At 35.0% G+C, this 21,612-nt stretch overlaps 3 protein-coding genes across 7 annotated transcripts in view; 1 reads left to right on the top strand and 2 right to left on the bottom strand.

The window, feature by feature from the left end:
- Positions 1–12,953, top strand: part of LOC149726382 (myelin regulatory factor-like) — a 39,639-nt gene extending 26,686 nt beyond the window's left edge. For 4 of the 5 annotated variants that reach the window (XM_089890705.1, XM_089890700.1, XM_089890704.1 and 1 more), the window contains exons 11-29: positions 69–170; positions 1,733–1,809; positions 1,936–2,046; positions 2,449–2,617; positions 3,392–3,511; positions 4,008–4,119; positions 4,433–4,542; positions 5,257–5,411; positions 6,275–6,404; positions 6,831–6,925; positions 7,388–7,489; positions 8,449–8,561; positions 8,946–8,998; positions 9,403–9,568; positions 9,956–10,229; positions 10,436–10,549; positions 11,108–11,191; positions 11,514–11,697; positions 12,030–12,953. In XM_089890705.1, the coding sequence (XP_089746831.1) occupies positions 69–170; positions 1,733–1,809; positions 1,936–2,046; positions 2,449–2,617; positions 3,392–3,511; positions 4,008–4,119; positions 4,433–4,542; positions 5,257–5,411; positions 6,275–6,404; positions 6,831–6,925; positions 7,388–7,489; positions 8,449–8,561; positions 8,946–8,998; positions 9,403–9,568; positions 9,956–10,229; positions 10,436–10,549; positions 11,108–11,191; positions 11,514–11,697; positions 12,030–12,191 (2,433 nt within the window). In that variant the 3' untranslated portion in view covers positions 12,192–12,953. Of the gene's footprint in view, positions 1–68; positions 171–1,732; positions 1,810–1,935; positions 2,047–2,448; positions 2,618–3,391; positions 3,512–4,007; positions 4,120–4,432; positions 4,543–5,256; positions 5,412–6,274; positions 6,405–6,830; positions 6,926–7,387; positions 7,490–7,635; positions 7,711–8,448; positions 8,562–8,945; positions 8,999–9,402; positions 9,569–9,955; positions 10,230–10,435; positions 10,550–11,107; positions 11,192–11,513; positions 11,698–12,029 lie in introns of all 5 variants that reach the window. The other variant, XM_089890701.1, reaches the window with a different exon arrangement.
- A 1,627-nt stretch (positions 12,954–14,580) lies between these two features.
- LOC149726381 (tetraspanin-9-like) lies at positions 14,581–18,638 on the bottom strand. Its single transcript, XM_089890706.1, has 5 exons — positions 18,290–18,638; positions 17,632–17,826; positions 16,829–16,981; positions 16,025–16,207; positions 14,581–15,488 (listed from the first exon to the last, which is right to left on the bottom strand). Exons 1-5 carry the CDS (start codon positions 18,350–18,352, stop codon positions 15,423–15,425), a joined length of 660 nt encoding a protein of 219 aa, XP_089746832.1. The 5' UTR covers positions 18,353–18,638; the 3' UTR covers positions 14,581–15,422.
- Positions 18,639–19,053: 415 nt separating this feature from the next.
- On the bottom strand, positions 19,054–21,370 carry LOC149726380 (leukocyte surface antigen CD53-like). Its single transcript, XM_089890707.1, has 5 exons — positions 21,156–21,370; positions 20,777–20,956; positions 20,295–20,453; positions 19,833–20,021; positions 19,054–19,367 (listed from the first exon to the last, which is right to left on the bottom strand). The coding sequence occupies exons 1-5, from the start codon at positions 21,216–21,218 to the stop codon at positions 19,305–19,307; spliced, it is 654 nt and encodes a 217-aa protein (XP_089746833.1). The 5' UTR covers positions 21,219–21,370; the 3' UTR covers positions 19,054–19,304.
- Positions 21,371–21,612: the final 242 nt, after the last annotated feature.

The following is a 21,612-nucleotide window of genomic DNA, read 5'->3' as shown; positions in this document are numbered from 1 at the left end:
GTTATTTACAACATTTTTATAAGATTATCAATATTATGCACTTTATATTTATTTTATGTCATTTTCAGGTAACGGTCCATATTGGCGTAGTAGGACACCCATGTTATATTAAAACTGAGGAAGGAATAAAACAGATTGAGGCTTTCTTCATTAACTTGTACGGAGTAAAAGTAAGGACACTTATCATACAATTGCTAACTATGATATTTTTTCATTTTTAAAAGTAAAAATTTTATAAAAACATATTTTTGCAGCGGTAAATTTGTGCAAATTGCGAAATATTTTTTGCGTCCAAAAAGTTCAAAGAAAAAATAAAATTTTAGAAAATTTAACAAATTAAAAAAGCATTGTTTCAAGGGGCATTTCCGCTGCATTGTTTATATGCAATAAATGTCACGCGCGAGAAATAATTTACTACATGACTGTACATTAAAAACACATGCAGCACTCAACAACACTTGTTGTTTTCGGTGTTAAGATGATTAAATGACGTTTATTGCAAGCTTAGGTGTGTGGCATTTAAACACACACGTTCTTATCACAATGCAACAAAACAAGCTTCAATATTAGTTGACCGAATGACAGGGCAGGTTTATGGGCACCCAACTAAAGCTATCGTGTATATTTGCTTACGGTGCAGCACATGCAGGCTGTACTTTATAATGCAAACAAGTTAAATGCCTTATGCAAGGTCGCGAGACAAAGTGAACGGTCAAATGTACGAATGTAACTTACATGGGATGAAATGAACGACAATCGTTGAACACGGGTGTTCTGTTTCATACACCTCGTTACGTGTTAACATGTTATTACTTTGTGGGTGATTATTTTTAGAATACTTTATATTTTTTCTGTGTGGCTGACAATTTTAGACAACCTATTAATGACCACTGGGTAAAAGCAATTTCCGTTAAGTGTCTGCCCAATGACACATACGCCTACAATGGTAGCAGCGACGAGCCTTGAACCCATGTTTTGATAAATATTGGTGTAAACTTCCGATTTACTTACCAACTTGCTCACGCTACATTTTACTCATAAAAAAAGATGCCTAATGTATTGTTGCAGTATATCGTGAAACATTTTGAATTCTCATATTTACCACAGTTTGATAAATATCACTTAATCTTATGGTTTATAGGTTTCCTAGTAAACTTAATTTCCCCTATTTACCGCAAAATAGTGGGCGTGGCAAAATTACCCCTTTTATAAAGTGCAGGTTACTGAAAGGGCACGTTTAACGTAACTTGCTATTGCGGTTTTAATTATAAACTGGACCGTGAGCAATGACGTTGCAATATTGTATACAGCTATATTAGCACGTTCTATGCCTACACAGTTAACAGCACAATATATAGTAGGGTGGGGAAAGATGGAACACATTTTTATTATAATTTTTTATCCCATTTAGTAGTAAACAAGGAACATTCAAAGATTTATAAACCGTATTCTTCCAACTTCCATAGACCGTCTGTTAATTGTTTTAAACACGATCGAGATATTTTGATATTAGGTATGTGCTAAAGGTGTCCCGTCTTCTCCCATCCAACTATATTTTTAGTACAAAAGTCGGCAATACATTTGACGTTGTAACATTACAACAATTTTTGTTGTTTTAATAAACTTCGTTTTCGTAACCTAAAAGCGTTTTTATAAAGCCCTGATTTAAGTAACCTGTTTTACGAATTTATACAAATAATTTTTTCACAAAAATATTTTTTTCGTTTTTTAGTACGAAAGTCAAAACCAGACGATAGCGATCGAACAGTCACAATCTGATCGGAGTAAAAAAGCTTTTCATCCAGTAAAGTAAGCTTTCTAAAATATTGAAATTTTATAACTCTGAAGTCGTTTTAACTTACACAAAGCTAATGGCCTTCGCTATCGTTATCGAAAACATAAAAAAATGTTATTTTAATACGAAATTTTTTTCAGAGTGGATTTACCTGGTGATCAAGTTACTAAAGTCACGATAGGCCGTCTGCACTTCAGTGAAACGACGACGAACAATATGCGCAAAAAGGGACGACCGAACCCTGATCAACGGTATGTGTTTCACCAGCAATACCGGTAGAACACGTTATAACGTGCCAAGTTTTTGCACCGAAATATCCTGTAGTCTAAGGTTACGTCTGCAACTGATGAAATGGCAGCCTTTGATATAATATGATATTATTATTGAGTTTAACATTGTTATATTTTGCCTTAGGGTTTGTCTATTGAGAAAACATAAATGTTGTGTTGTAAAAACTCGATTTACAAAAAGCACACATGTTTTTTTTTAGTACCTATTGTTTATTAAAATAGTTGTATGACTTGTATCATATTCTTTATGCCTAATAGCAACAGTTTAAAAAGAAACACATGTGTAACTGGGAAAATGTTCAAACTATTTTTTAAATAAATATGTGTTAAAAATCTGACCAAAAAATTTATTTTGTATTTTAGATACTTCATGGCAATAGTGGCACTTCATGCGCAGTCGGGCGGTAAAAGTTACCCCGTGTGCGCAGCGGGCACAGAAAAAATTATTGTTCGAGCTTCGAACCCGGGACAATTTGACCAAGACGATATACAGTGGCAACGAAGCCAGATACCGGATGCTATTTTCCACCAGGTAATATGGGTTTGGGTATAATACTGTGGGGACAAATGGATACCGTTAACACATACTATTTGTAAGCAGACATCATATAATAAATACTCTGGAATTCTAAATGTTATCTTATATAGTACTGTGGGGTAAGATGGGTACCGTTAGCACTTACCATATTTCGTATTTTAAAATCAAATCATGTTTTTAATAAATATAACAGCGGTATTTTAGAATCGTACAATTATAAAACTTTGTTTACTACCAAGTGGGTCGAAAAACGAGTTAGAAAATATAAACCATCTTACCTCAACCTACTTTATTTACTCACAGAAACTATTATTATGTTTTATTATTTATTCTATATACGCCAGAGAAGCTAAGAATTAGGTCGCGTCTTAACACTTAAATACGATGTTTTTAATACGTTTTATAGATAAGGTACCCCTACTAGAACTGATTTGGGATACAGGTATTTTTTTTATAAAAGAGAGCAATCAAAATACCTTTATTTATAACCGCATATAACGCTTGTATTTCGAAAAGAAAATGGCGTAAACAGATTTACCGGAAAACGAAAATTGCTAAATCACATATCCTAAACCATACGTCGACGTTGAACCTCACCCATATAAAATACGTTCATTATAAAAAAACGGTTCCTCATTGACTAATTTCGTCTCGAAAATTGCTACATGCCGGGGCAAAATAATCCAGTAATTTAGTTTAATTAACAACTATTTAGTATTAAGTTGTATTTACTCCAATAAATGTTTAATAAAGATAAATTTTCTGCAGGGCCGAGTTGGAATAAATTACGATTATCCAGACGAAGCATTAGTTGTTCATGGAAATATAAAAGTTACAGGGCATATTATGCAGCCTTCCGATCGACGGGCAAAGGAAGCAATCGAAGAGGTGTGAATGAAATGACATTTTTTAATTAATAAATAAATGTGACTTACTCATCCTCGCTTTGCGAGGCAACGACAGTCGTTATAACACAGGTGTTTTGTTTCATACACGTTGTGCCCGCTTACGAGTTACCAAGCATGTAACTTTGTGGGTAATTCATTTTTTTGGATGACTATTTAGACTTTAGACAACTCATAAAGGACCACTATGTTGAAGCAATTCCCGTTAATTGTCTATACCTATAGGCTAGAACACATACCAAAAATTGTAGCAATTCTAAATTCGTAAACTAACCAGTTTTCCACGCACCGAACGTTATAACTTTTTCACCATTATAACTTTAACTTTAAAGTTATAAATCATATCTGTTCGTGATTACTGGTTTTGAATTCCGTTTTCCTGCACCCCCACGCCACTAATAACAATACGACACACAAGATAATTGCGACAGAAACAAGCATGTCATTTGAAATTCACTAACGTGTTATTAATTATATAGGTTGACTCAAGGGACCAATTGCGCAACGTGCAAAATATTCGGATATGTAGATACCGGTATTCACCCGAATACGCTATGTACGCTGGTATTGATTCGAACAGAGAAGAGACAGGTATATATTTTGCGTGAATTGATATTTGTATAGAATGTATTTAGTAAGTGGGGTAAGATGGGACACTTTTCATTCTATTTCCTCGTCCTAAACACAGAACATTCAAAGAATTTTAAAACTGTGTGCTCACGATTCCTATGGACTGTTGTTTAAAACACGATCAGGATATTTTGATATTATGTGCTAAGGGTGTCCCATTTTCCCCACCTTATTATATATACTACCTCTTGTTTTTTTTAATAACAATTTTTTTCATGTTTTAAAATCGTTTTTCTAACCTTAACTTTTTTTTCTAATATTATTTTTCCCGTAGGTGTAATCGCTCAAGAATTTGCTGGCGTTTTACCCGAAGCAGTTCGTGACACGGGAGAAGTGAGATTGGCTAATGGGGAAACCATCAACAACTTTTTAGTTGTAGATAAGGTAATGTTACGCTGTGTAAAACATATAGGTTCCGTAATTAATAGATCGCCTTTCAAATAAAGTGCGACGCGGTGTAGAATTTTCGGGATAACGGTATAGGATATATGGATAAAACGTTGAGTAATATACGTTTAAATTATTACACCATGCACGGTGAAGTAATGAATCAACTCGGGCCTAAATGTAAGGTCCCATGGCGTGCCTTAATAGGACTTCACTCTTTGAATAGTATGGCAGTTTATACGAAATTTAGAAGTAAAATGTCGGTCTTAAGCAGCAAATTTAAAATCTTGGCAGAAAACCGCTAATTTAAAATCTTGGCCCAAAGCCGCAAATATAAAATGCCGGCCTAATCTGCCTTTTTATAATTGTTAAACCATAGTATCCCAAAACGTTAAATTGGGTACTATAGTCTAAAACCTTAAACCTTAATATAAGCTTAACCCACAACTTTTATATTTTTACTGAGTCCAATCCTGTGTATAGTACTGTGGGGTAAAATGGACACTTTTAGCAGAAACTATTCAAATTTCTTGATCATGTTTCAAACAATTATCAACTGTCTATAGAAGACGGTTTTATAATTCTTTGACTGTTCTTTATTTACTGCCAAATTGGGGTAATATAAGAGTTATAAGGTGTCCCATCTTTCCCCACCCTACTATATATCGATATGTACAAAAGGTTTTTGGATTGAATTTTTTACTCTTACAGGATCGACTTTACATGGAAAACGTCGGCGCAGTAAAAGAACTCTGCAAACTGACTGGCAACTTTGAAGAACGAATCGATGAATTGGAAAAACTGAACAAAAAGTTAACACAGCTTCGAAAATATGACAGTATTCGGTCAAATGGAAGTGTAGTGAGGTAAATATGTGTGTTCTGTTTTATGTTGGTGAGGTCCTACAGTATGGCACGCCATTGGGCGTGAAATTTGGGCCAGAGTTGGGTTATTACCCTAACATTGTATAATTTGCATATGCACATTTTACTATTTATGATTGAGGTCTTTTAACATGACATGCTATAGGACCTGGGATTTAGGCCAGAGTTAGCCTATTGTCCTGATACCCAGGGTACGTGCTACAACTCATTAGTAACCACTAGTTTGGAAGAATTCCAAAGGACACACACCTATCCGTATTGGTATCGGACTCCATTCGGTTATAAAATACAAACGTCAAACCACTAAGCCACGGCGCCGCCAAAATGTTTGTATAAACCATGTTTTCTTTGCTGAAGAATTTAAACACAGCAAAATATTTTGTGTCAACAGTTACGGTTAAAGCTGTGAAATTTATACGATTATGATAATATCTTTGACCTATATACGAAGCGGACATTATAAAGGGTAGATAAAATTTATGCAGAATGTCGAAACGTTGGACATTTAAGACCACAGTTGCAAAAACAACTGTATATGTATAATTAATGAGGTTCCTTTGTTTGACAACTTTTAGAGAAAACTTGTTTTTTAAAAAAAAATGTCATCTTTTAATAAATGCTTTAAATGCTAAAAAAAAATTAATAAATGATGAAAACTGTGACAATAAACAATAAATATAATGTTCGCTCCCTTTTATTACAGCGATATAAATCAATGAGATTTTCTATATGTTTGACAACTTTTAGCTCATACCTGTTTTTTAACAATGTTACCCTAGATTTTAATAACTGCTAAAATCGAGAAAATAAACAATAACTATAATGTTCATTACATTAAATTACAGCGGATTTACAAGTCGGTCTACAACACCGGGTGTAAGCAGGCAAGGCAGCGCAAGAGCAACCGGCAAAGCAAATCCAAAGTCAAACAGTAGAAGTAGCAGTTCTTCACGTGAACAACGCAGTGGCCGAAAAGTAAGTTTCAAAGCAGTTTTATTACTTTATTTTACTAAGGGGTAAGATGGGATATCGTTAGCACCGAAAATGCCATATTTCTTGATCGTGTTTTGAACAATTAACAACGCGTTTTTACAGTCGTGGGGCTATGGCTATATAATTATTTGAAGTTTTTTGTTTGTGAATTAATAGGACGAAAAAATATATAAAAACGTCCCATCTTACCCACCACACTATATAGTAATTTATAAGGTGTGGCGGTCACACCTTTTACCTAAAAAGTTTTATATATATCTCTGATTTATTCATAAGTGTCTTAAAAGTGCTATCGTTTTACCGTAACCTCCGTAATTTTGCATTTTTATACTATATGCTGATCTTCTTTACCGTAATCAAAAAGAAATGAAAAAGTTATTCATTTGTTTATGATGCTTTATTTTACAGGCAAGGCCCCCTCCTCCCGTCCAACAACAAGGGTGTATGAGCCATCGTTGTGTGCAAGCGATGGTCATACTGCTGGTTATCGTAATGGCATTCAGGTGATTATCTATACTTTATGTAATTATAGTAGGGTGGGGGAAGAAAGGACACCGTTAGCACATAATACCTAAATATCCTGATCGTTATTTAAACAATTAATAACGGCATATGGGAGTCGTGAGGATACTGTTTAATAATTCTGTGAATGTTCTTTGTTTAATCACAAATAAGACGGGAAAATGGAATGAAAGGTGTCCTATCTTCCCCCACCCTACTATATAATAAATATACTATAGGCTCTATTTGGAAAAACATGTTTATTTTTGTGTGGTAATGGGCCAAATCTGGCTTTAATTCTCGACAGGCACCTCACCCACATCGTATATATAGTTTGTTTGTTTGTTTTAATTTTCTTAATGTAAAACAATTGGCTATTAATGATATACCATACAAAGAAAAACTAATTCTGTATACTAAGAAAAACTAAGTCTGTTTATTTACAACTAGCCCTATTTTTACAGCGTTGTTGGAATGTCAACAATATATATTGTGTCTATGTCTAAAAACAAATCTACGGATAATTCAAATTGTGAAAACTGTCGAGCAGACCAACTCTCATCCGGGTAAAAACGCAACTTAGCTTTGGGGGTTTAGGGTGTTTTAAAATAACTTGGCTGCATTAATGCATGGCTACTAAACTAATATGAATTTTTTGCATGATTTTTTTTCGGTGACTTTTCAACGCTGTTCTGTGGTGGTGATATTGTAGTGTGATTTCTATGGCTACATTGTACATTCTGGAATTAAAGTCGCATAAAGGGCATGACCAAACGGATGGACCGGGGTAAGACAGCGTATTACTTGGTTTGAACGAATTAATGAATGAATGAATGAATGTGATTTACTTTTAAGGCAAGGTCATTCGTTATAACACGGGTGTTCTGTTTCAAATACACCTTTTGTTCGCTTACGTATTAACAGGTATATAACCTGTTTATACTTGCATGACGAGGCAAGAACAGTCGTTATAACGCGGGTGTTCTGTTTCACACACCTTATGTCAGCTAACGAGTTACCACGCTTGAAACGTTGTGGGTGACTGTATTTGTGTTTAAAATTTGGACGACGCATTACTGGCCACTGGGTTGGAGCGTTTTTATCAACATTGTATCATGCAAAACTACCGTAACAGAAATGCGATCAAAACTTGCGATCTTTCTATGTAACTTTTTGCATGTTTAATTTTCAGGTGTTTTTTTGCTATTCGTATACCTGTAGCATAGCATGAACATTGCAGTTGGCATGAAATAACGCTTGACTTTAAACGTTATAAGCCTTTATGGTTGGGGATAATGGGACATCTTTTTATTATATTTTTTCATCCCATTTGGTAGTAAAAGATGAACATTCAAAAGAATTATAAAGACTGTATATCCTCACGACTCCAAAAACCGTTGCTGATTGGGTAAACACAATGACGATAATATGAGCTAAAGGTGTCCCATCTTACCCCACAGGACCATTGCATGTATTTTTAAAATTTGATTTTTTTAAATTTTAACTTAACCTATTTTAAATGCAGACCAATAAACAGTGAACCAACTCAAGTTAACATAAGCTCGTCGTACGACAGTACATCTTCACCGACTACGCCTTATTTCCACACTACTTCGTCTACCGTATCTTTAGTAACAGGTAAGTGTCTATAAGAGCATATTGTATAGCCGTATATACCAGCGCCATGGCAGTGGTTAGCCTGAATACTTTTGGGACTTATAGGTTAAAACTTCCAGGCCTGACAATGCCGCTTTTGTGGTCGTACATGTGTTATTGGGTATGACACTTAACAGCAATTGCTTCAACCCAGTGGTCTCTTATAGGTTGTCTAAATTGTCGGCAATACACAAAAAAAATATTTACACACAAAAAAGTTACATACGTGGTAACTCTGTAAGCGGACACAAGGTGTATGAAAGAGAACACACGTATCATAACGACTGTCGTTGCCGCCCCGCATAAGAATAAATAAGTTACATTTATTCATTCATTTATTTATTCATAATATCTTATAATACACAGGACCTCCAATCGATTATTGTCCGCCAACAGACCCAGACTGCGTCCCCCAAGCTGTAAGTATACATCACATAATTAATACTCTGGAATTTCTAAACGTAATGTCATATAGTACTGTAGTACTGTAGTAGTGTAAGATGGAAACCGTTAGCACCTAAAACCTATAGCTCCTTATCGTGCTTTGAGTATTTAACAACGCTCTAAGAGTAGTGAAAGTACGGTTCCATGTTGTAAATATGCCTTGTTACTGCTAAATCGGACGATAAAGAAGAAGGAAAACGTTCCATCTTACCCCATCCCATGAAAAATCGTTCCATCTTCCCCCACCCTATCATATATAAACTTTTACGTAATAATAATCTAAGCCATCTTACCCCATCCTATGGAAAATCGTTACATCTTCCCCCACCTTATCATATATAAATGTTTACGTAATAATCTAACTATTACGTCACAATAGGAGTTCTGCTGTACAAACGCGCCCGCTGGTACACCAATCGACCATTCAGTTTGCTTTCGAGATCTTTACATTGGACCCGTGGAAGCGAACAACTTCGACCCAGAAGGACCAGAAGAAATAGTACCAACACCCCCGTTATCAGGCCACAAAATACCAAGCCCTAGAGGTGAGTTATAAAAGGGTTTTAAGCTTTAATACAGTTGCATTAAGTATTGCACTAAGGTTGGGGTATATACGGCAGGGTGGGGAAGACGGGACACCTTTAGCACATAATATCCAAATATCCCGATCGTGTTTTAAATAATTCTATGAAAGTCGTGGGGTTACAGTTTTATAATTATTTTATTGTGCTTGGTTTACTGCCAAATAGGGTAAGAAAATATAATCATTACCCTACTAAATTTAATGGCAATGTTTTCGTTTTATTTTATCGTCCCATTTAATGATAAATAAAGAATATTTACAGAAAAAAAAACAATTTTTTTCATTCATTAATTATCATACAAAATACTTTTTTAAAAAAATCTTTGCAACGCAAGTTATTTTTTTGCAGATGCGAACCCCCGTTGGAGGGGAATTAAAGGACCCTATCACAGCCATGTTAACAACGAAATTAATAGCGCTGAGTTTGAGCCAAGATTTCCGTCCGGTAATCCGAAAATTGGAATCGCATCTTACCCCGAAGTTGAACCGAAAAATAATGTTGACGTAGTCAAAGAAATACGTCATATCCCGGAAGTGAGAATGACGGATCCGATAATTGACCCAGAGGAAGGTAGCGACGACGGGGAAGTACCCATTCAGAGAGTGGTGCACAAGATAAATAAGTAAGCAGAAAGCATAAATTGCCAGCCACACATAAAATTAACCACCCACAAAGATACATTTGTTTTCCTCCTAACACTTAAGTGAGCACAAGGTGTATGAAACAAAACACCCGTGTTATAACGACTGTTATTTTTCCGCCACGCAAGGATAAGGAAGTTACAATATTTATATTACAAACAAATTTCTAATACATTTAACTCTACAGGCGACAAACTAGCACAAATGTAAACAGTGCACCAATGGTACCAAATATAAAGCTGGTCGAACCAAATGTTACTTTGAAAGATGCTTCACCTCCGCTTACACCGTACGCAAATTGGTAAGTGCTATATTTTTTCTCTTCGGTACCGTACAATTTTAAAACCCAAGACAATTAAAATGCAAAAAAATGTTGACAACTTTAGGTAAAAAAACACTATAAAGGTATCACTAAACTAAAGGGTAGAAAAGTGGGTAAAATCAAATTTCTATTTTGTTAAATACCTTTTAAAGGTTAAGTTTTAGCGATGTTGGTAACTTGTTTTGAAAGGCCCAGTGTTACACTTCATACATCCATGGTCAGTTGTAATTGGTGCAACAGCTACGCTTTTTTAACAAAGCTCTTTTCGTATTATCTATAGCGTGTTTTAACAAATGTCAATTTGCTTTTGATAACGTTGTTTTATTAGTATTATATTCGTTATCGTTTTCAAAGAGATAAAAAATAAATATGTGATATGATAGCCGAAATATATGACACAAATTTACAAAAATATAATGTGTTTTTGGCACCGAAAATTAACTCAATTTAAATATTTAAGTGTTATTTTTTTATTACGAAAATGTAGTGTGTTAAATTTAATTACCGAAAATAATTTCTTGTTTTATTCTATTACAGCGAGTTCTTGTACCAGAATTACACCTTTAACGTACCCGTGTCGCCTCATACACCACCTGCCGTACCAATAACGCTACAATTTAAGTAAGTGGAAATTGTTTTACGGTATATGTATTATACGGGTGTATATAGTAGGGTTGGGAGACGGGACACCTTTAGCACATTACCCAAATACCCTGATCGTGTTTTAAACAATTAACAACGGTCTATGAGAGTCTTGAAAATGAGAGTCTGGTTTTATAATTCTTTGAATGTTCTTTGTTTACTACTAAATGGGACAAGAAATAAAAATAGGTGTCTCAAGACTCTCAAACTAATAAAAAAAACTTATAAAAACCCATTTCATAACGACGAGGATAAACAAGTTTTATTCATTCATTTATTCATTTATTTCTTACTTTTTCAGCATGGTTACTCCCAATACAGTGATAATGTGCAGCTTAAACACGAAGAGTGAATGTCCAGACAGCAACGCTGAGCAAGATACAGGCGTTCACCAATACCAACAAGTAAAAGGAAAGAAAAAAGCAAACTTTCAACTGTACTTCACCAACTATGTCGTTGCTGATTACGTCTTTAGAGTTACTTCTGTAAGTACTATATGCCAACGTATTACATATGATGCAAAAACAATTTTTTTATATGTTTTGCAAAATAAAAATAAAAATAAACGATTTTTAATTTGTTTGAAACCAAATAAGTACAATCATATGCCAAGTCATTACTTGAATTTATTGGTGGGTTTCAAATAGATTTACCAATACAAGTCTGGACGACTTGAAATAGAAACTTTTAGTAACTGAAAAACACGTATTAGTTTTATATTTTTTTTAACGAATTTAACTAATACCTACAACGGGTTTAACAAACTTTTTATACAATCTAAAAAAAAAAATTACCAATGCGTTTTTGTCATTTTTAGAGCACCGAAGAGCCCTCTACAATATGCGAAGCCTCGAATGCAGATGCCGGTTTCTTATACACCGAGTTCGGTTTCCATTTCTACCGGACATGTAGCACCGCGTTGCCGCCGATTGGCGACATCGATGACATGGAAGGCGGCATGCCAGACTATGGATTGTAAACCACCACCAATGGTTCAACACCATACGGAACTTTAATAAGAAAGTGCTGGCCGCGGGGTTGCAGCAAAGAGAGTTGACCAAGGTCGACCAATGAGACGTCGATAAACGTATTTCGTCACGACTGACTGCACGTCAACAACTTTTTCGGCTCTGTGACGTCATTATCGGTGATTTTTTTTCCTAAGAATTTTTTTCTGCGAACAATTATTTTGCGAGACAAAATATTGGAGACGCCGGCGTTTAGCGGCGTTTATTTTACTGCCTTTTGATAAAAACAAAACAAGAATCAAAACTTAAACAGCGAATTTGCACCGTAGGCACGTGAGACATTTTTTACCAATACAACAGTCAGGTCACATATTTACATTTGTACATTATGCAGTTTAATACAAAACTATATAGGCCGGTTAAGTGCAATATACCTTAAGCGAAAATTACAAGTTTAATTTTCCTATAACCCCTTTTTCTTATTATTTTCTGATCTACAACTGACAGCCAGTAGCGAGAACGGTTGCTAATTACAATTTCCGTATTTTACTTTTTAGAATTTATGATCAACTGTACAGTATTTTCGCTACCATTCATGATTGTATATCGTATTGATTAAATTGCCACAGTTTTAACGGTGCCTTATATTGTGTAATATACGACCAGCTATCGTTATAACTATTCTATCAAATATTCCATGCCGTTCAGAATCACTTGCGTGCCTTTTTGTTTATTTTGTTAAAAGTATAAAAATAAAAATGTCATGTACAGAAGCTTTTTGCGTGTTACACTACAATCGGAATTCTAAAACATATATCGATTATGATAGTACAGAAATAGAAGCTCACAACATGCATAACCAGGTTAACATTTGTTACCCAGAATTTATTTTACTAAGGTACAAGCATGTAATGCATGCTTTTATTATACCAAAAGCTATGGGTTCGAGACTCGACACTGCCATTGTAGGCGTATGTATCCTTGGGTAAGACACTTAACGGAAATTACTTCAACACAGCAATAGTCCCTTAAGGGTTGTTTACAAACAAAACTTTTACCACGTATGTAACTTCGTGGGTCGGATTATACTGTAAATGGCCGTACAATTAATACACCACATAAATAAGTGACTACTGGATTGGAGCAACTACTCTTAAGAGTCTTACCCATAATTCAAACATTATATAATAACACTAACAATAGAACAAAACTTACTTATTTGACCTGCAGAATCATTGCACCCAAGATTGTACCAAAACAGAGCCTGCCACTATAAACGTACCATATGCTTTCAATCGGCATTGCCTTATACAGAATACAGGTAAACGTTTAAACTTTTCTTACGTTCTGGCGTCACGATATAGAGTGAGCCATAAACTGATCTAATCTTTACTGTCTATAACTTAATTATGGTTCATATACCAGATACAAAGCTTTAAACTTCTGTTTAACAGTGCATACGTTGTGAATTATAGTTCTGTAAAACACAAAGTACATGCAAATGAATTGTGTAAGTTACATACAGTAGGATGTGGGGAAGATGGGACGCCTTTTCATTCTATTTTCCCGTCCTGTTTGGTAGTTAACAAAGAACATTTAAACAGTTATAAAACCTTATCCTCATGACCTCCATAGACCGTTGTTAATTGTTTAAAACACGATCAGAATGTTTGGATATAATGTGCTAAACCTGTCCCATCTTCCCCCACAGTACTATAACTTAAATATACAGACGAATTTTAGATATAACAGTTACCATTTTTTAGATATAACAGTTACTATAACACAATTAGGTTATCGTATCTGCTGATGATTTTATGCCGCATTGATAAATAGGTCTTAAACTAGTTAAACTAAAAACATAAAAAAAAAGATCTGCACGTCTTAAACAAAATGCCAGCACTAAATTTCCAATCAAACTGAACAGCTCTAACCGAGCAGTAAAAACATCTAAAATATCAAGTCTGTACAGCAAGCACTTCTTATCGTTTAGACTGCAAAACTACAATGGAGTAATAAAGAATTTGCAGCGCGTAATTAAAAAAAAACGCTGGACTGAAAATTTTAGCACCTGTCAAAGCGTGGAAGAAGAGAAAGAAAGAGAAAAACCCGCTGCTCCCAAGAGTAACATGTGAGCACGATTGGGAGAAAAGGAAAAAGAGAAAACTTTGTTAGTGATTGCAATATATTTTATTTTAACTGTGTAAAGTAATAAACCAGTACGGTACAACCTATGGCCTATACGAAAACTGTAAAAGTGCAACCAATAAAAGTTTTCTTTATTTAAAGAACACAACGGTTTTGGGATGTTTCGTAATTTTGTGACATTATGATAGTTTTAATCAACGTGGTTTTAATCACTAAAACAGCCCTGTTGTACAGTGTGTCAATAAACGATACTTAAATGTATCTATACATTTATTTATTTGTCGCTACGTTTTATCAGCAGTGCAATACATTGAATGTGACTTTTTGATGCTGTATACATTTTAAAAGCATTTACACCACGAAATAATTATCGAATATATAACACAATAAAACTCATATATACAGTAACTCACTATAATACAAAATTTGGCTAACAGTTTGGGCAACAAAACATTAATCATAGCAGCCTCAAGCTTCGTATTCATTTGTTATTGAATAAATCCGACTTTTATCTCGTTAGGCACAGGGAAACGACAGTTATTATAACACGGAATTTCTTCTTTTTTTCTGTTCTGTTTTATACACTTCATGTCCGCTAACGAGTTACGACGAAGTATGTAATTTTGCAATTGCCGTCAAGTGTCTTGCCCAAAGACACTTACACGCAAAATGGTATCGGCATCAAGCCTCAAACCAGTACGGGGGTACAGGCAATCGCGTTAACCACTTTAGCACAGCATCGCCTAAAAGTGCCGGAAATGAAACACTTTTTAAATTAATTAACACACGGTAAAAGTAAGAGCGATAATTAGATAAAACTAAAGACCTCGTATAGTAGAAACAGGCATAATTTACATATATACAGTGAAAAGCATAGGCGTTATAGGCTCATTAGGGATTCATTTGTAAAGTATATTTTGCTTTAAGAGCAAGGATAAAAAAGTGATTCAGAAACAAAATGTTGTTGATTTTGTTCCAGATAACCAACTTTTAAAATTGTCAAATAACTGATTATTTTTCTTTACAATTAAATATTTACAAACGAAGTTCAGACAACAAAACAGCTTCACGCCATTGGCTGATAATCAACAGCTTCACGCCATTGGCTGATAATCTCCAATAGATTGATACAGAACACAGGTAAAGACGATAGCCAACAGCTGTGGAAACAAATTTAATACTAAATTAAAATGCTTAGTTTGGGTGGTGCTTTATGTTGCATGTAAACGTAACTTGCTTTATTTTTGCGTGGCGGGGCAACTACAGTCGTTATAATACGGACGTTCTGTTTCATACACCTCGTGCCCGCTAACGAGCTACTACGTATGTTACTTTGTGAGTGATTGTTTGAATGGCGGACAGTTTAGAAACAGCTTTAGTTTTGTTGGCCGTTTTTTCAAAAGGTTGGGTAATTGGCATAACATAAAACTTTGTTTTAGAACTTTGAAAGGTCCCTCTGAGATTAGACATACATAAAAATTACCAAGATATATTACTTTGGGGTAAGATGGCATACCCTAATATTTCCTTAATTTATGATTGTGTTTTAAACAATTAACAACGCTCTTTTAAGGCGGCTGGGCTACGGTTATGTAGATCTTTAAATAGTCTTAGTTAACTACAAAATGGGACGCGAAAGGAGAATGAACACACGAATCATCTTACTCCACTTATTATACTTAGAAATAAACATCACCTCAAACAAGAGAGCACCGACACCAAAAATTGCAATAATGAATATGTAATGCTGAATAGATGATCTGCACCCTTTTACATACAGGTCTTTGGACCCGACTGTACATGTCTGATTGTGGAAGCAACAACTTGAAGGAATTTCTGAACCCCAGTCTGTATAACTGGTGTAACCGCAACATTTCATCTGTGTATGGAAAATATGTTATTATTGGGCAGTGAGCATGAGATGCATGAATACACCATGCGTGTGTGGTATATAAGTAGACACCCATGTTATAACTTGACAGTGAGCATGAGGTGTATGGATACACCATGTGTGCCTGGTGTATAAAAAGACACTCATGTTATAACTCGACAGTGAGCATGAGGTGTATGGATACACCATGTGTGTCTGGTGTATAAAAAGACACCCATGTTATAACTCGACAGTGAGCATGAGGTGTATGAATACACCATGTGTGTCTGGTGTATAAAAAGACACTCATGTTATAACTCGACAGTGAGCATGAGGTGTATGGATACACCATGTGTGTCTGGTGTATAAAAAGACACCCATGTTATAACTCGACAGTGAGCATGAGGTGTATGGATACACCATGTGTGTCTGGTGTATAAGAAGACACCCATGTTATAACTCGACAGTGAGCATGAGGTGTATAAATACACTATGTGTGTCTGATGTATAAAAAGACACTCTTGATACGTCTGGAAATAGACCACAAGGTACAGCACTGACGTTTAAGCTGTAGTATCGTGAATTGTTTCATAAAAGCATAAGCTTCAAAATATCCCTTTAATAATTTACCGATCTTTGTAAATAGTCCCATGGTATTTTCTTGTCTGTATCGTAATGATGAATGCTGTTCAATGCCAGTGTTTCTGCTTTGGGCCAATACACGAACAGTAGTATGATGGAAACTACTTCGATGACAAACAGAATCAAGACGATAGTGAAAAACTGCGAGAATAAAACGGGTAAAAACAAACAACGCTGTGGAAGAGTTTAGTGAATGCAACTTTTTTATGCATGGCAGGGCACCGACAGTCGTTATAACACGGCGGGTGTTCTGTTTTATACACCTCTTGCCCGCTTACGAGTTACCACGTATGTAACTTTAGAAATAATTAAAAAATAAACTTTTGCATTGCAGAAAAAGTAGTATATTTTCACATAACTATTTAACGGGCGATATTATATGAGTTTTTAAATCATATTTTAAAATGCAATTATACAGCTTAATATTTATTGGGCTCGCATGAGCATAAACTGTTGGCACATTTTGTACTTGAAAATTGGCAAAATAGGTTGTAAAACTTTTTTCTTCTAATTGCTACCTCCATCATATAGTAGGGTGGGGGGATACGGATCACCTTTAGTACATATTATTTAATATCTCCTTACCGATTAACACCGGTCTATATATACAAATATGCCAGTCGTGAGGATACTGTTTTATAATTCCTTAAATGCTCTTTGTTTACTATCAAATTGGACGAGAAAATAATGGAAAAAGTGTCCCATATTCCCCTACCTTACTGGATCCCATCTTTACGAAATTGTCCATGAAACAGCGATTAATGGTCTTAGAAAAGTTGGCTTAAACTTACCGTCCCCAGCATGCATCTGTTTTCCATTAGTGAGCCAATACAGCCGAAGAGTCCAGCTATTATTAATATCGAACCAACCGCCATCATAAGTGCCATGGAATTGGAAAGATAAAGATTGGCGGAAACAAGCTTTCGGAAACTGTTTCCGTTTGCATACGCCCATATACCAAAAGCAAGCAAAACAGCTCCGCAAATCTGAAAACAACAGAAAACTATAAGTTTCCAAATGGAATTGAATGTAACATATTTGTTTTTGTTGTAAGGCAACTTTTTTAAATGTTATAACATTTTATAGACGTCGTACACCGGCTTGAGAGTTACCACGTATAGCCTTTTGTTGGTGATTGTTGCAATATTTTTCCTGGACTGCTGACAATTGGTGCACTATAAGACCAAGGGGGCGAATAGTAATGTGATGTAAGATAAAAACCGTTAGCACTTAAATCACATCTTTTCTGGTTTGAACAATTAACAACAAGAAACGAAAATGAAAATACGTCCTATAAGTTACTCTTTATACTTTAGATTTGATGTTGGCATAAGACAGTATAAAATACATTCATAATTTTAAATTACATGTTTGACTTAATCTGACAGCCGTCGACTTTTAAAACCTAACAGTAAATTACAAATTAAACTTGAAATAAACAATACTTACAGTGATTATAAGGTTGAAGGTAAACATCAGCCACTTGCAAACATTCAATGCTGTCGATTTCATTTTGTTATTTACTTGACACTTTCAAACACCTTTAATTCTAGATTTTAAATTATAATCTTTATTAAAATGTAACCTTTCGTTAAAACCTGGACGCCTTGGTATATCTGCTTTAAAAGAATGTTCAATATAGCTGCCTCTTCTGATTTAGTTGTCTATACAGTTAAAGTGTTTACGGTTCAATTTCCTATTTCGCTCCAGTCAGCTGCGATTAGTTTTTCTGAGAAAAAATTAAAGCTTTATTCAAGCAGTGTACAGTCGGGCCTGTATTAATGTAAGTATGGAAGTTGTTGTGAGATTCTAAAGCCAGAAAGACTTGTAAACACTGGGGCCTTTTCCTTAAAGGAAATCTTGCCGTTTGTATATCATGGTATATAATCACAAATGAGATATTGTTTATACCAGCATTTCTTAAACTGGGGTAAATTTACTCCTGGGGGTTTCTCTCTTCGTATTTAAAGGGTAAATGAACTACTAATCAAAAACACATCAGTTGATGGGATATAAAAAATTTGCCAATTGTAGAAGTTTACAAGACATCTTACAAAACAAACAACTCGTTGCCAAAAAGCAAGCGCATTCGTCGTATTAAATATAACTGATGTAATTAGTTGTTTTCGCTTTTTAATAAATGAGCGACATATAGCATATTAGTGGTAAATCTGATAAGCACCTTTGTTAAAAGGGTAAAGCATACAAAAAAGTTTAAGAACCACTGGTTTATTCTTTGTAAATAGCTGCCAAGGTAAAACACTCTCTCTTGACAAAAGTCGACACTGGTTCAAGCTTAACATAGAAATAAACGGACAAGGTGTATACTAACAATAACATAAAGCGAAACATAAACTGTCAACAATAAAATTTTCCGAAACGGGAAAAGGTTTTACGAAACGAATGCGATACCAGCACGTCAAAGGCATCCAGTCAGCATATACTGGGGCGTTCATGAGGTTAGTTACGCGATCTCATACTCGCCAAATGAATCAAATACCACACAGGTTAAGACGACAGCAATTATCTGAAACGGAAACAAGTTATTGAGAAAAAAATTTGCGCTCAGCAGTGGGCACGTTTTAAACTTAAATACAGTAAGGTGGGGTAAGACGGGACACCTTTAGCACAAAATATCCAAAAAATATCCTGATCGTGTTTTAAACGATTAATAATGATATAGAGAAATCGTGAAGATAGAGTTTGAATACTCATTGAATGTTCTTTGTAGATTACTAAGTAGATTAAGAAAATAGAATGAAAAGGTGTCTTATCTTCGCTCACCCTACTATATATTTTAATTTTGACATCGTTTCAGATTGTTTATCTATGGACTTGCTTATTGTAGAAATACGTTGATATGGCAGCGAAACGAAATGATTTGGTTTGTAATAATACCAGCAGTCGGTACCGTGGTTCATTTATATTTTAGCTTTTGGATATAAGTTACGCTTGTTTCGTCTGACAATTTAGTCCTGCGTTTGAAAATTACCTCTAATAGAGAAACAGCAATTTGAAGGTATCCAACAATATCATGATATCTGTTGTAGTATGAAGAACACCCAGTTATGCTTAAATATGGAGAACTGGTTGTACAAGGCAATGGGTGAATGCCGCAACAGGAATTAGGAAGCGTTTCGTTTTTCCAATCTTTGAAATTGTCGTATCCGCAGCAAATCATCTTAAAAAACAAACATTAGAAAGTGTTCACTAGGCTGTAAGTTTGTGCCCGTCCTTCTGGTGGCATTGTTAAAATGCAGCTACATTCGTAGCGTGAAACTTTATTAATTAACGACATTAGTATATTTTGTATCTGTTTGTTTGTATGGCCTATTAACAGCAGCAGGGTGTAACATGATACGCTTTCATACTTATAATACACGTTGTAGCAGCAACATATAGGGTTTAAGTTAAATAAATTGATTAATTTTAAACAGTTTTTAGACCAACAAACCCGTCTCTGTAGGTCGTCCCAATACACTTGCGAGCTGGGTGATGTATGATATTCAGCAATACTTGTAAGAGCAGTTGATTTTGAATGGCTTTGCTGGCGGAAAATTATGATAACAAGAACGATCTCCGAGACCAAAAGTAAAACGACCAGAAGAAAAAACTGAAAATAGAAAAGCAGTTAGAAAACTAAAAAATTAAACAGGGATTTTGAAAGTACAGTATTGTTTAAAACACGATCAAGATGTTTGGGATGTGCTAAAGGTATCCTGTCTCTTCCCACCCTATTATATTAAAAAAGATATGTGAAAAAAGCACTGTAGGTATCGTCCAGGAATCTTGTGGGTCAACAAGTTTAAGAAACACTGTTTCACAAAATACAGCAATATGACTGATAAATTTATAGGCTTAAGGTGGCTGTAGGCATGTGAATTCGCACGCCGGATACACTGTGTACAGCCACTTTTACGTAAGCTTTTGTCTTACCGTTACAAGCAGACTTTTATTTTCAATGCTGGATCCAATACAACCAAAGAAACCAGCAATAATTGTCGAAGAACTGACAATCAAAATTAAGATTGTAATTGGTAAGTTAATAAGCTGCTGTGAGCTTCCACTTTGTAAGTAACCCATGATTCCTAGCGCTAGTGACACTGCCCCGATCAGCTGGAAAAGATTTCAAATCAAAAAAACAACAATTGTCATTTGATGATAAAGAAATACAACAAGAATGGCTATTGTTATGACACACATAAGTTATAATCACCTGCAGTATAAAACCTGTCCATTTATATTTACTATAGCATCAGTGTTTTACAGACAAATGTAAACAGTATATAGTTAAACCTTATACTTCAACACTTACCGTTATAAAAAGACTTAGAGTGAAGAGAAAATACTTGCAAGCATCTAAAGAAGCGGTCTTCATGTTCACTAAATGTTAACCACAAAGTCACGAAGCACTAGCTGTACCTAAAAGTATGCTGAGTTAATGCCGGGACTTGTACGGAAAACTGAGACTGTTTTAGCGTATTTGTCTTATAGCACATACTCACGCAAGTGCTATACTAATAGACAACTTATATATACATTACATGCTCATAAGAAAATGGTTTATAACTTGGTTTAATTTGCAACTCATCTAGTAAGACTGTTTACTGTTAAGCTTCCTATACTGGTAGTTGTACAGCTATTTTCTAGGAACTACCTCGTTTCCAAACGAGCTTCGGATTCATATATCGTGCGCGGAAAGTGCTATACAGCAATTAAAAGAGGCTATATCGGTGGTAGTACTTAAACTGGGTACAAAAAGTACTGTAGGG

Source organism: Ciona robusta, chromosome 12 (assembly GCF_009617815.1).
Source record: "Ciona robusta chromosome 12, ASM961781v2".
In the NCBI taxonomy this organism is placed as follows: Eukaryota; Metazoa; Chordata; class Ascidiacea; order Phlebobranchia; family Cionidae; genus Ciona; species Ciona robusta.
The sequence above is the reverse complement of the archived record's forward strand: the minus strand, read 5'-3'. Positions and strand labels throughout refer to the sequence as shown.

What these genes read in the sequence shown, in the direction of transcription:
- LOC149726380 (XM_089890707.1), bottom strand. Translation starts at nt 21,218, where the DNA reads ATGAAGACCGCTTCTTTAGATGCTTGCAAGTATTTTCTCTTCACTCTA. An exon ending in GGGACGACCTACAGAGACGG is followed by an intron (nt 20,022 to 20,294) that starts GTTTGTTGGTCT and finishes TTGTTTTTTAAG; the next exon opens with ATGATTTGCTGCGGATACGA. An exon ending in TTGCTGTTTCTCTATTAGAG is followed by an intron (nt 19,368 to 19,832) that starts GTAATTTTCAAA and finishes TTTCCGTTTCAG; the next exon opens with ATAATTGCTGTCGTCTTAAC.
- LOC149726381 (XM_089890706.1), bottom strand. Translation starts at nt 18,352, where the DNA reads ATGAAATCGACAGCATTGAATGTTTGCAAGTGGCTGATGTTTACCTTC. An exon ending in ACAGATGCATGCTGGGGACG is followed by an intron (nt 16,982 to 17,631) that starts GTAAGTTTAAGC and finishes TTATTCTCGCAG; the next exon opens with TTTTTCACTATCGTCTTGAT. An exon ending in TCGGTGCTCTCTTGTTTGAG is followed by an intron (nt 15,489 to 16,024) that starts GTGATGTTTATT and finishes TTGTTTCCACAG; the next exon opens with CTGTTGGCTATCGTCTTTAC.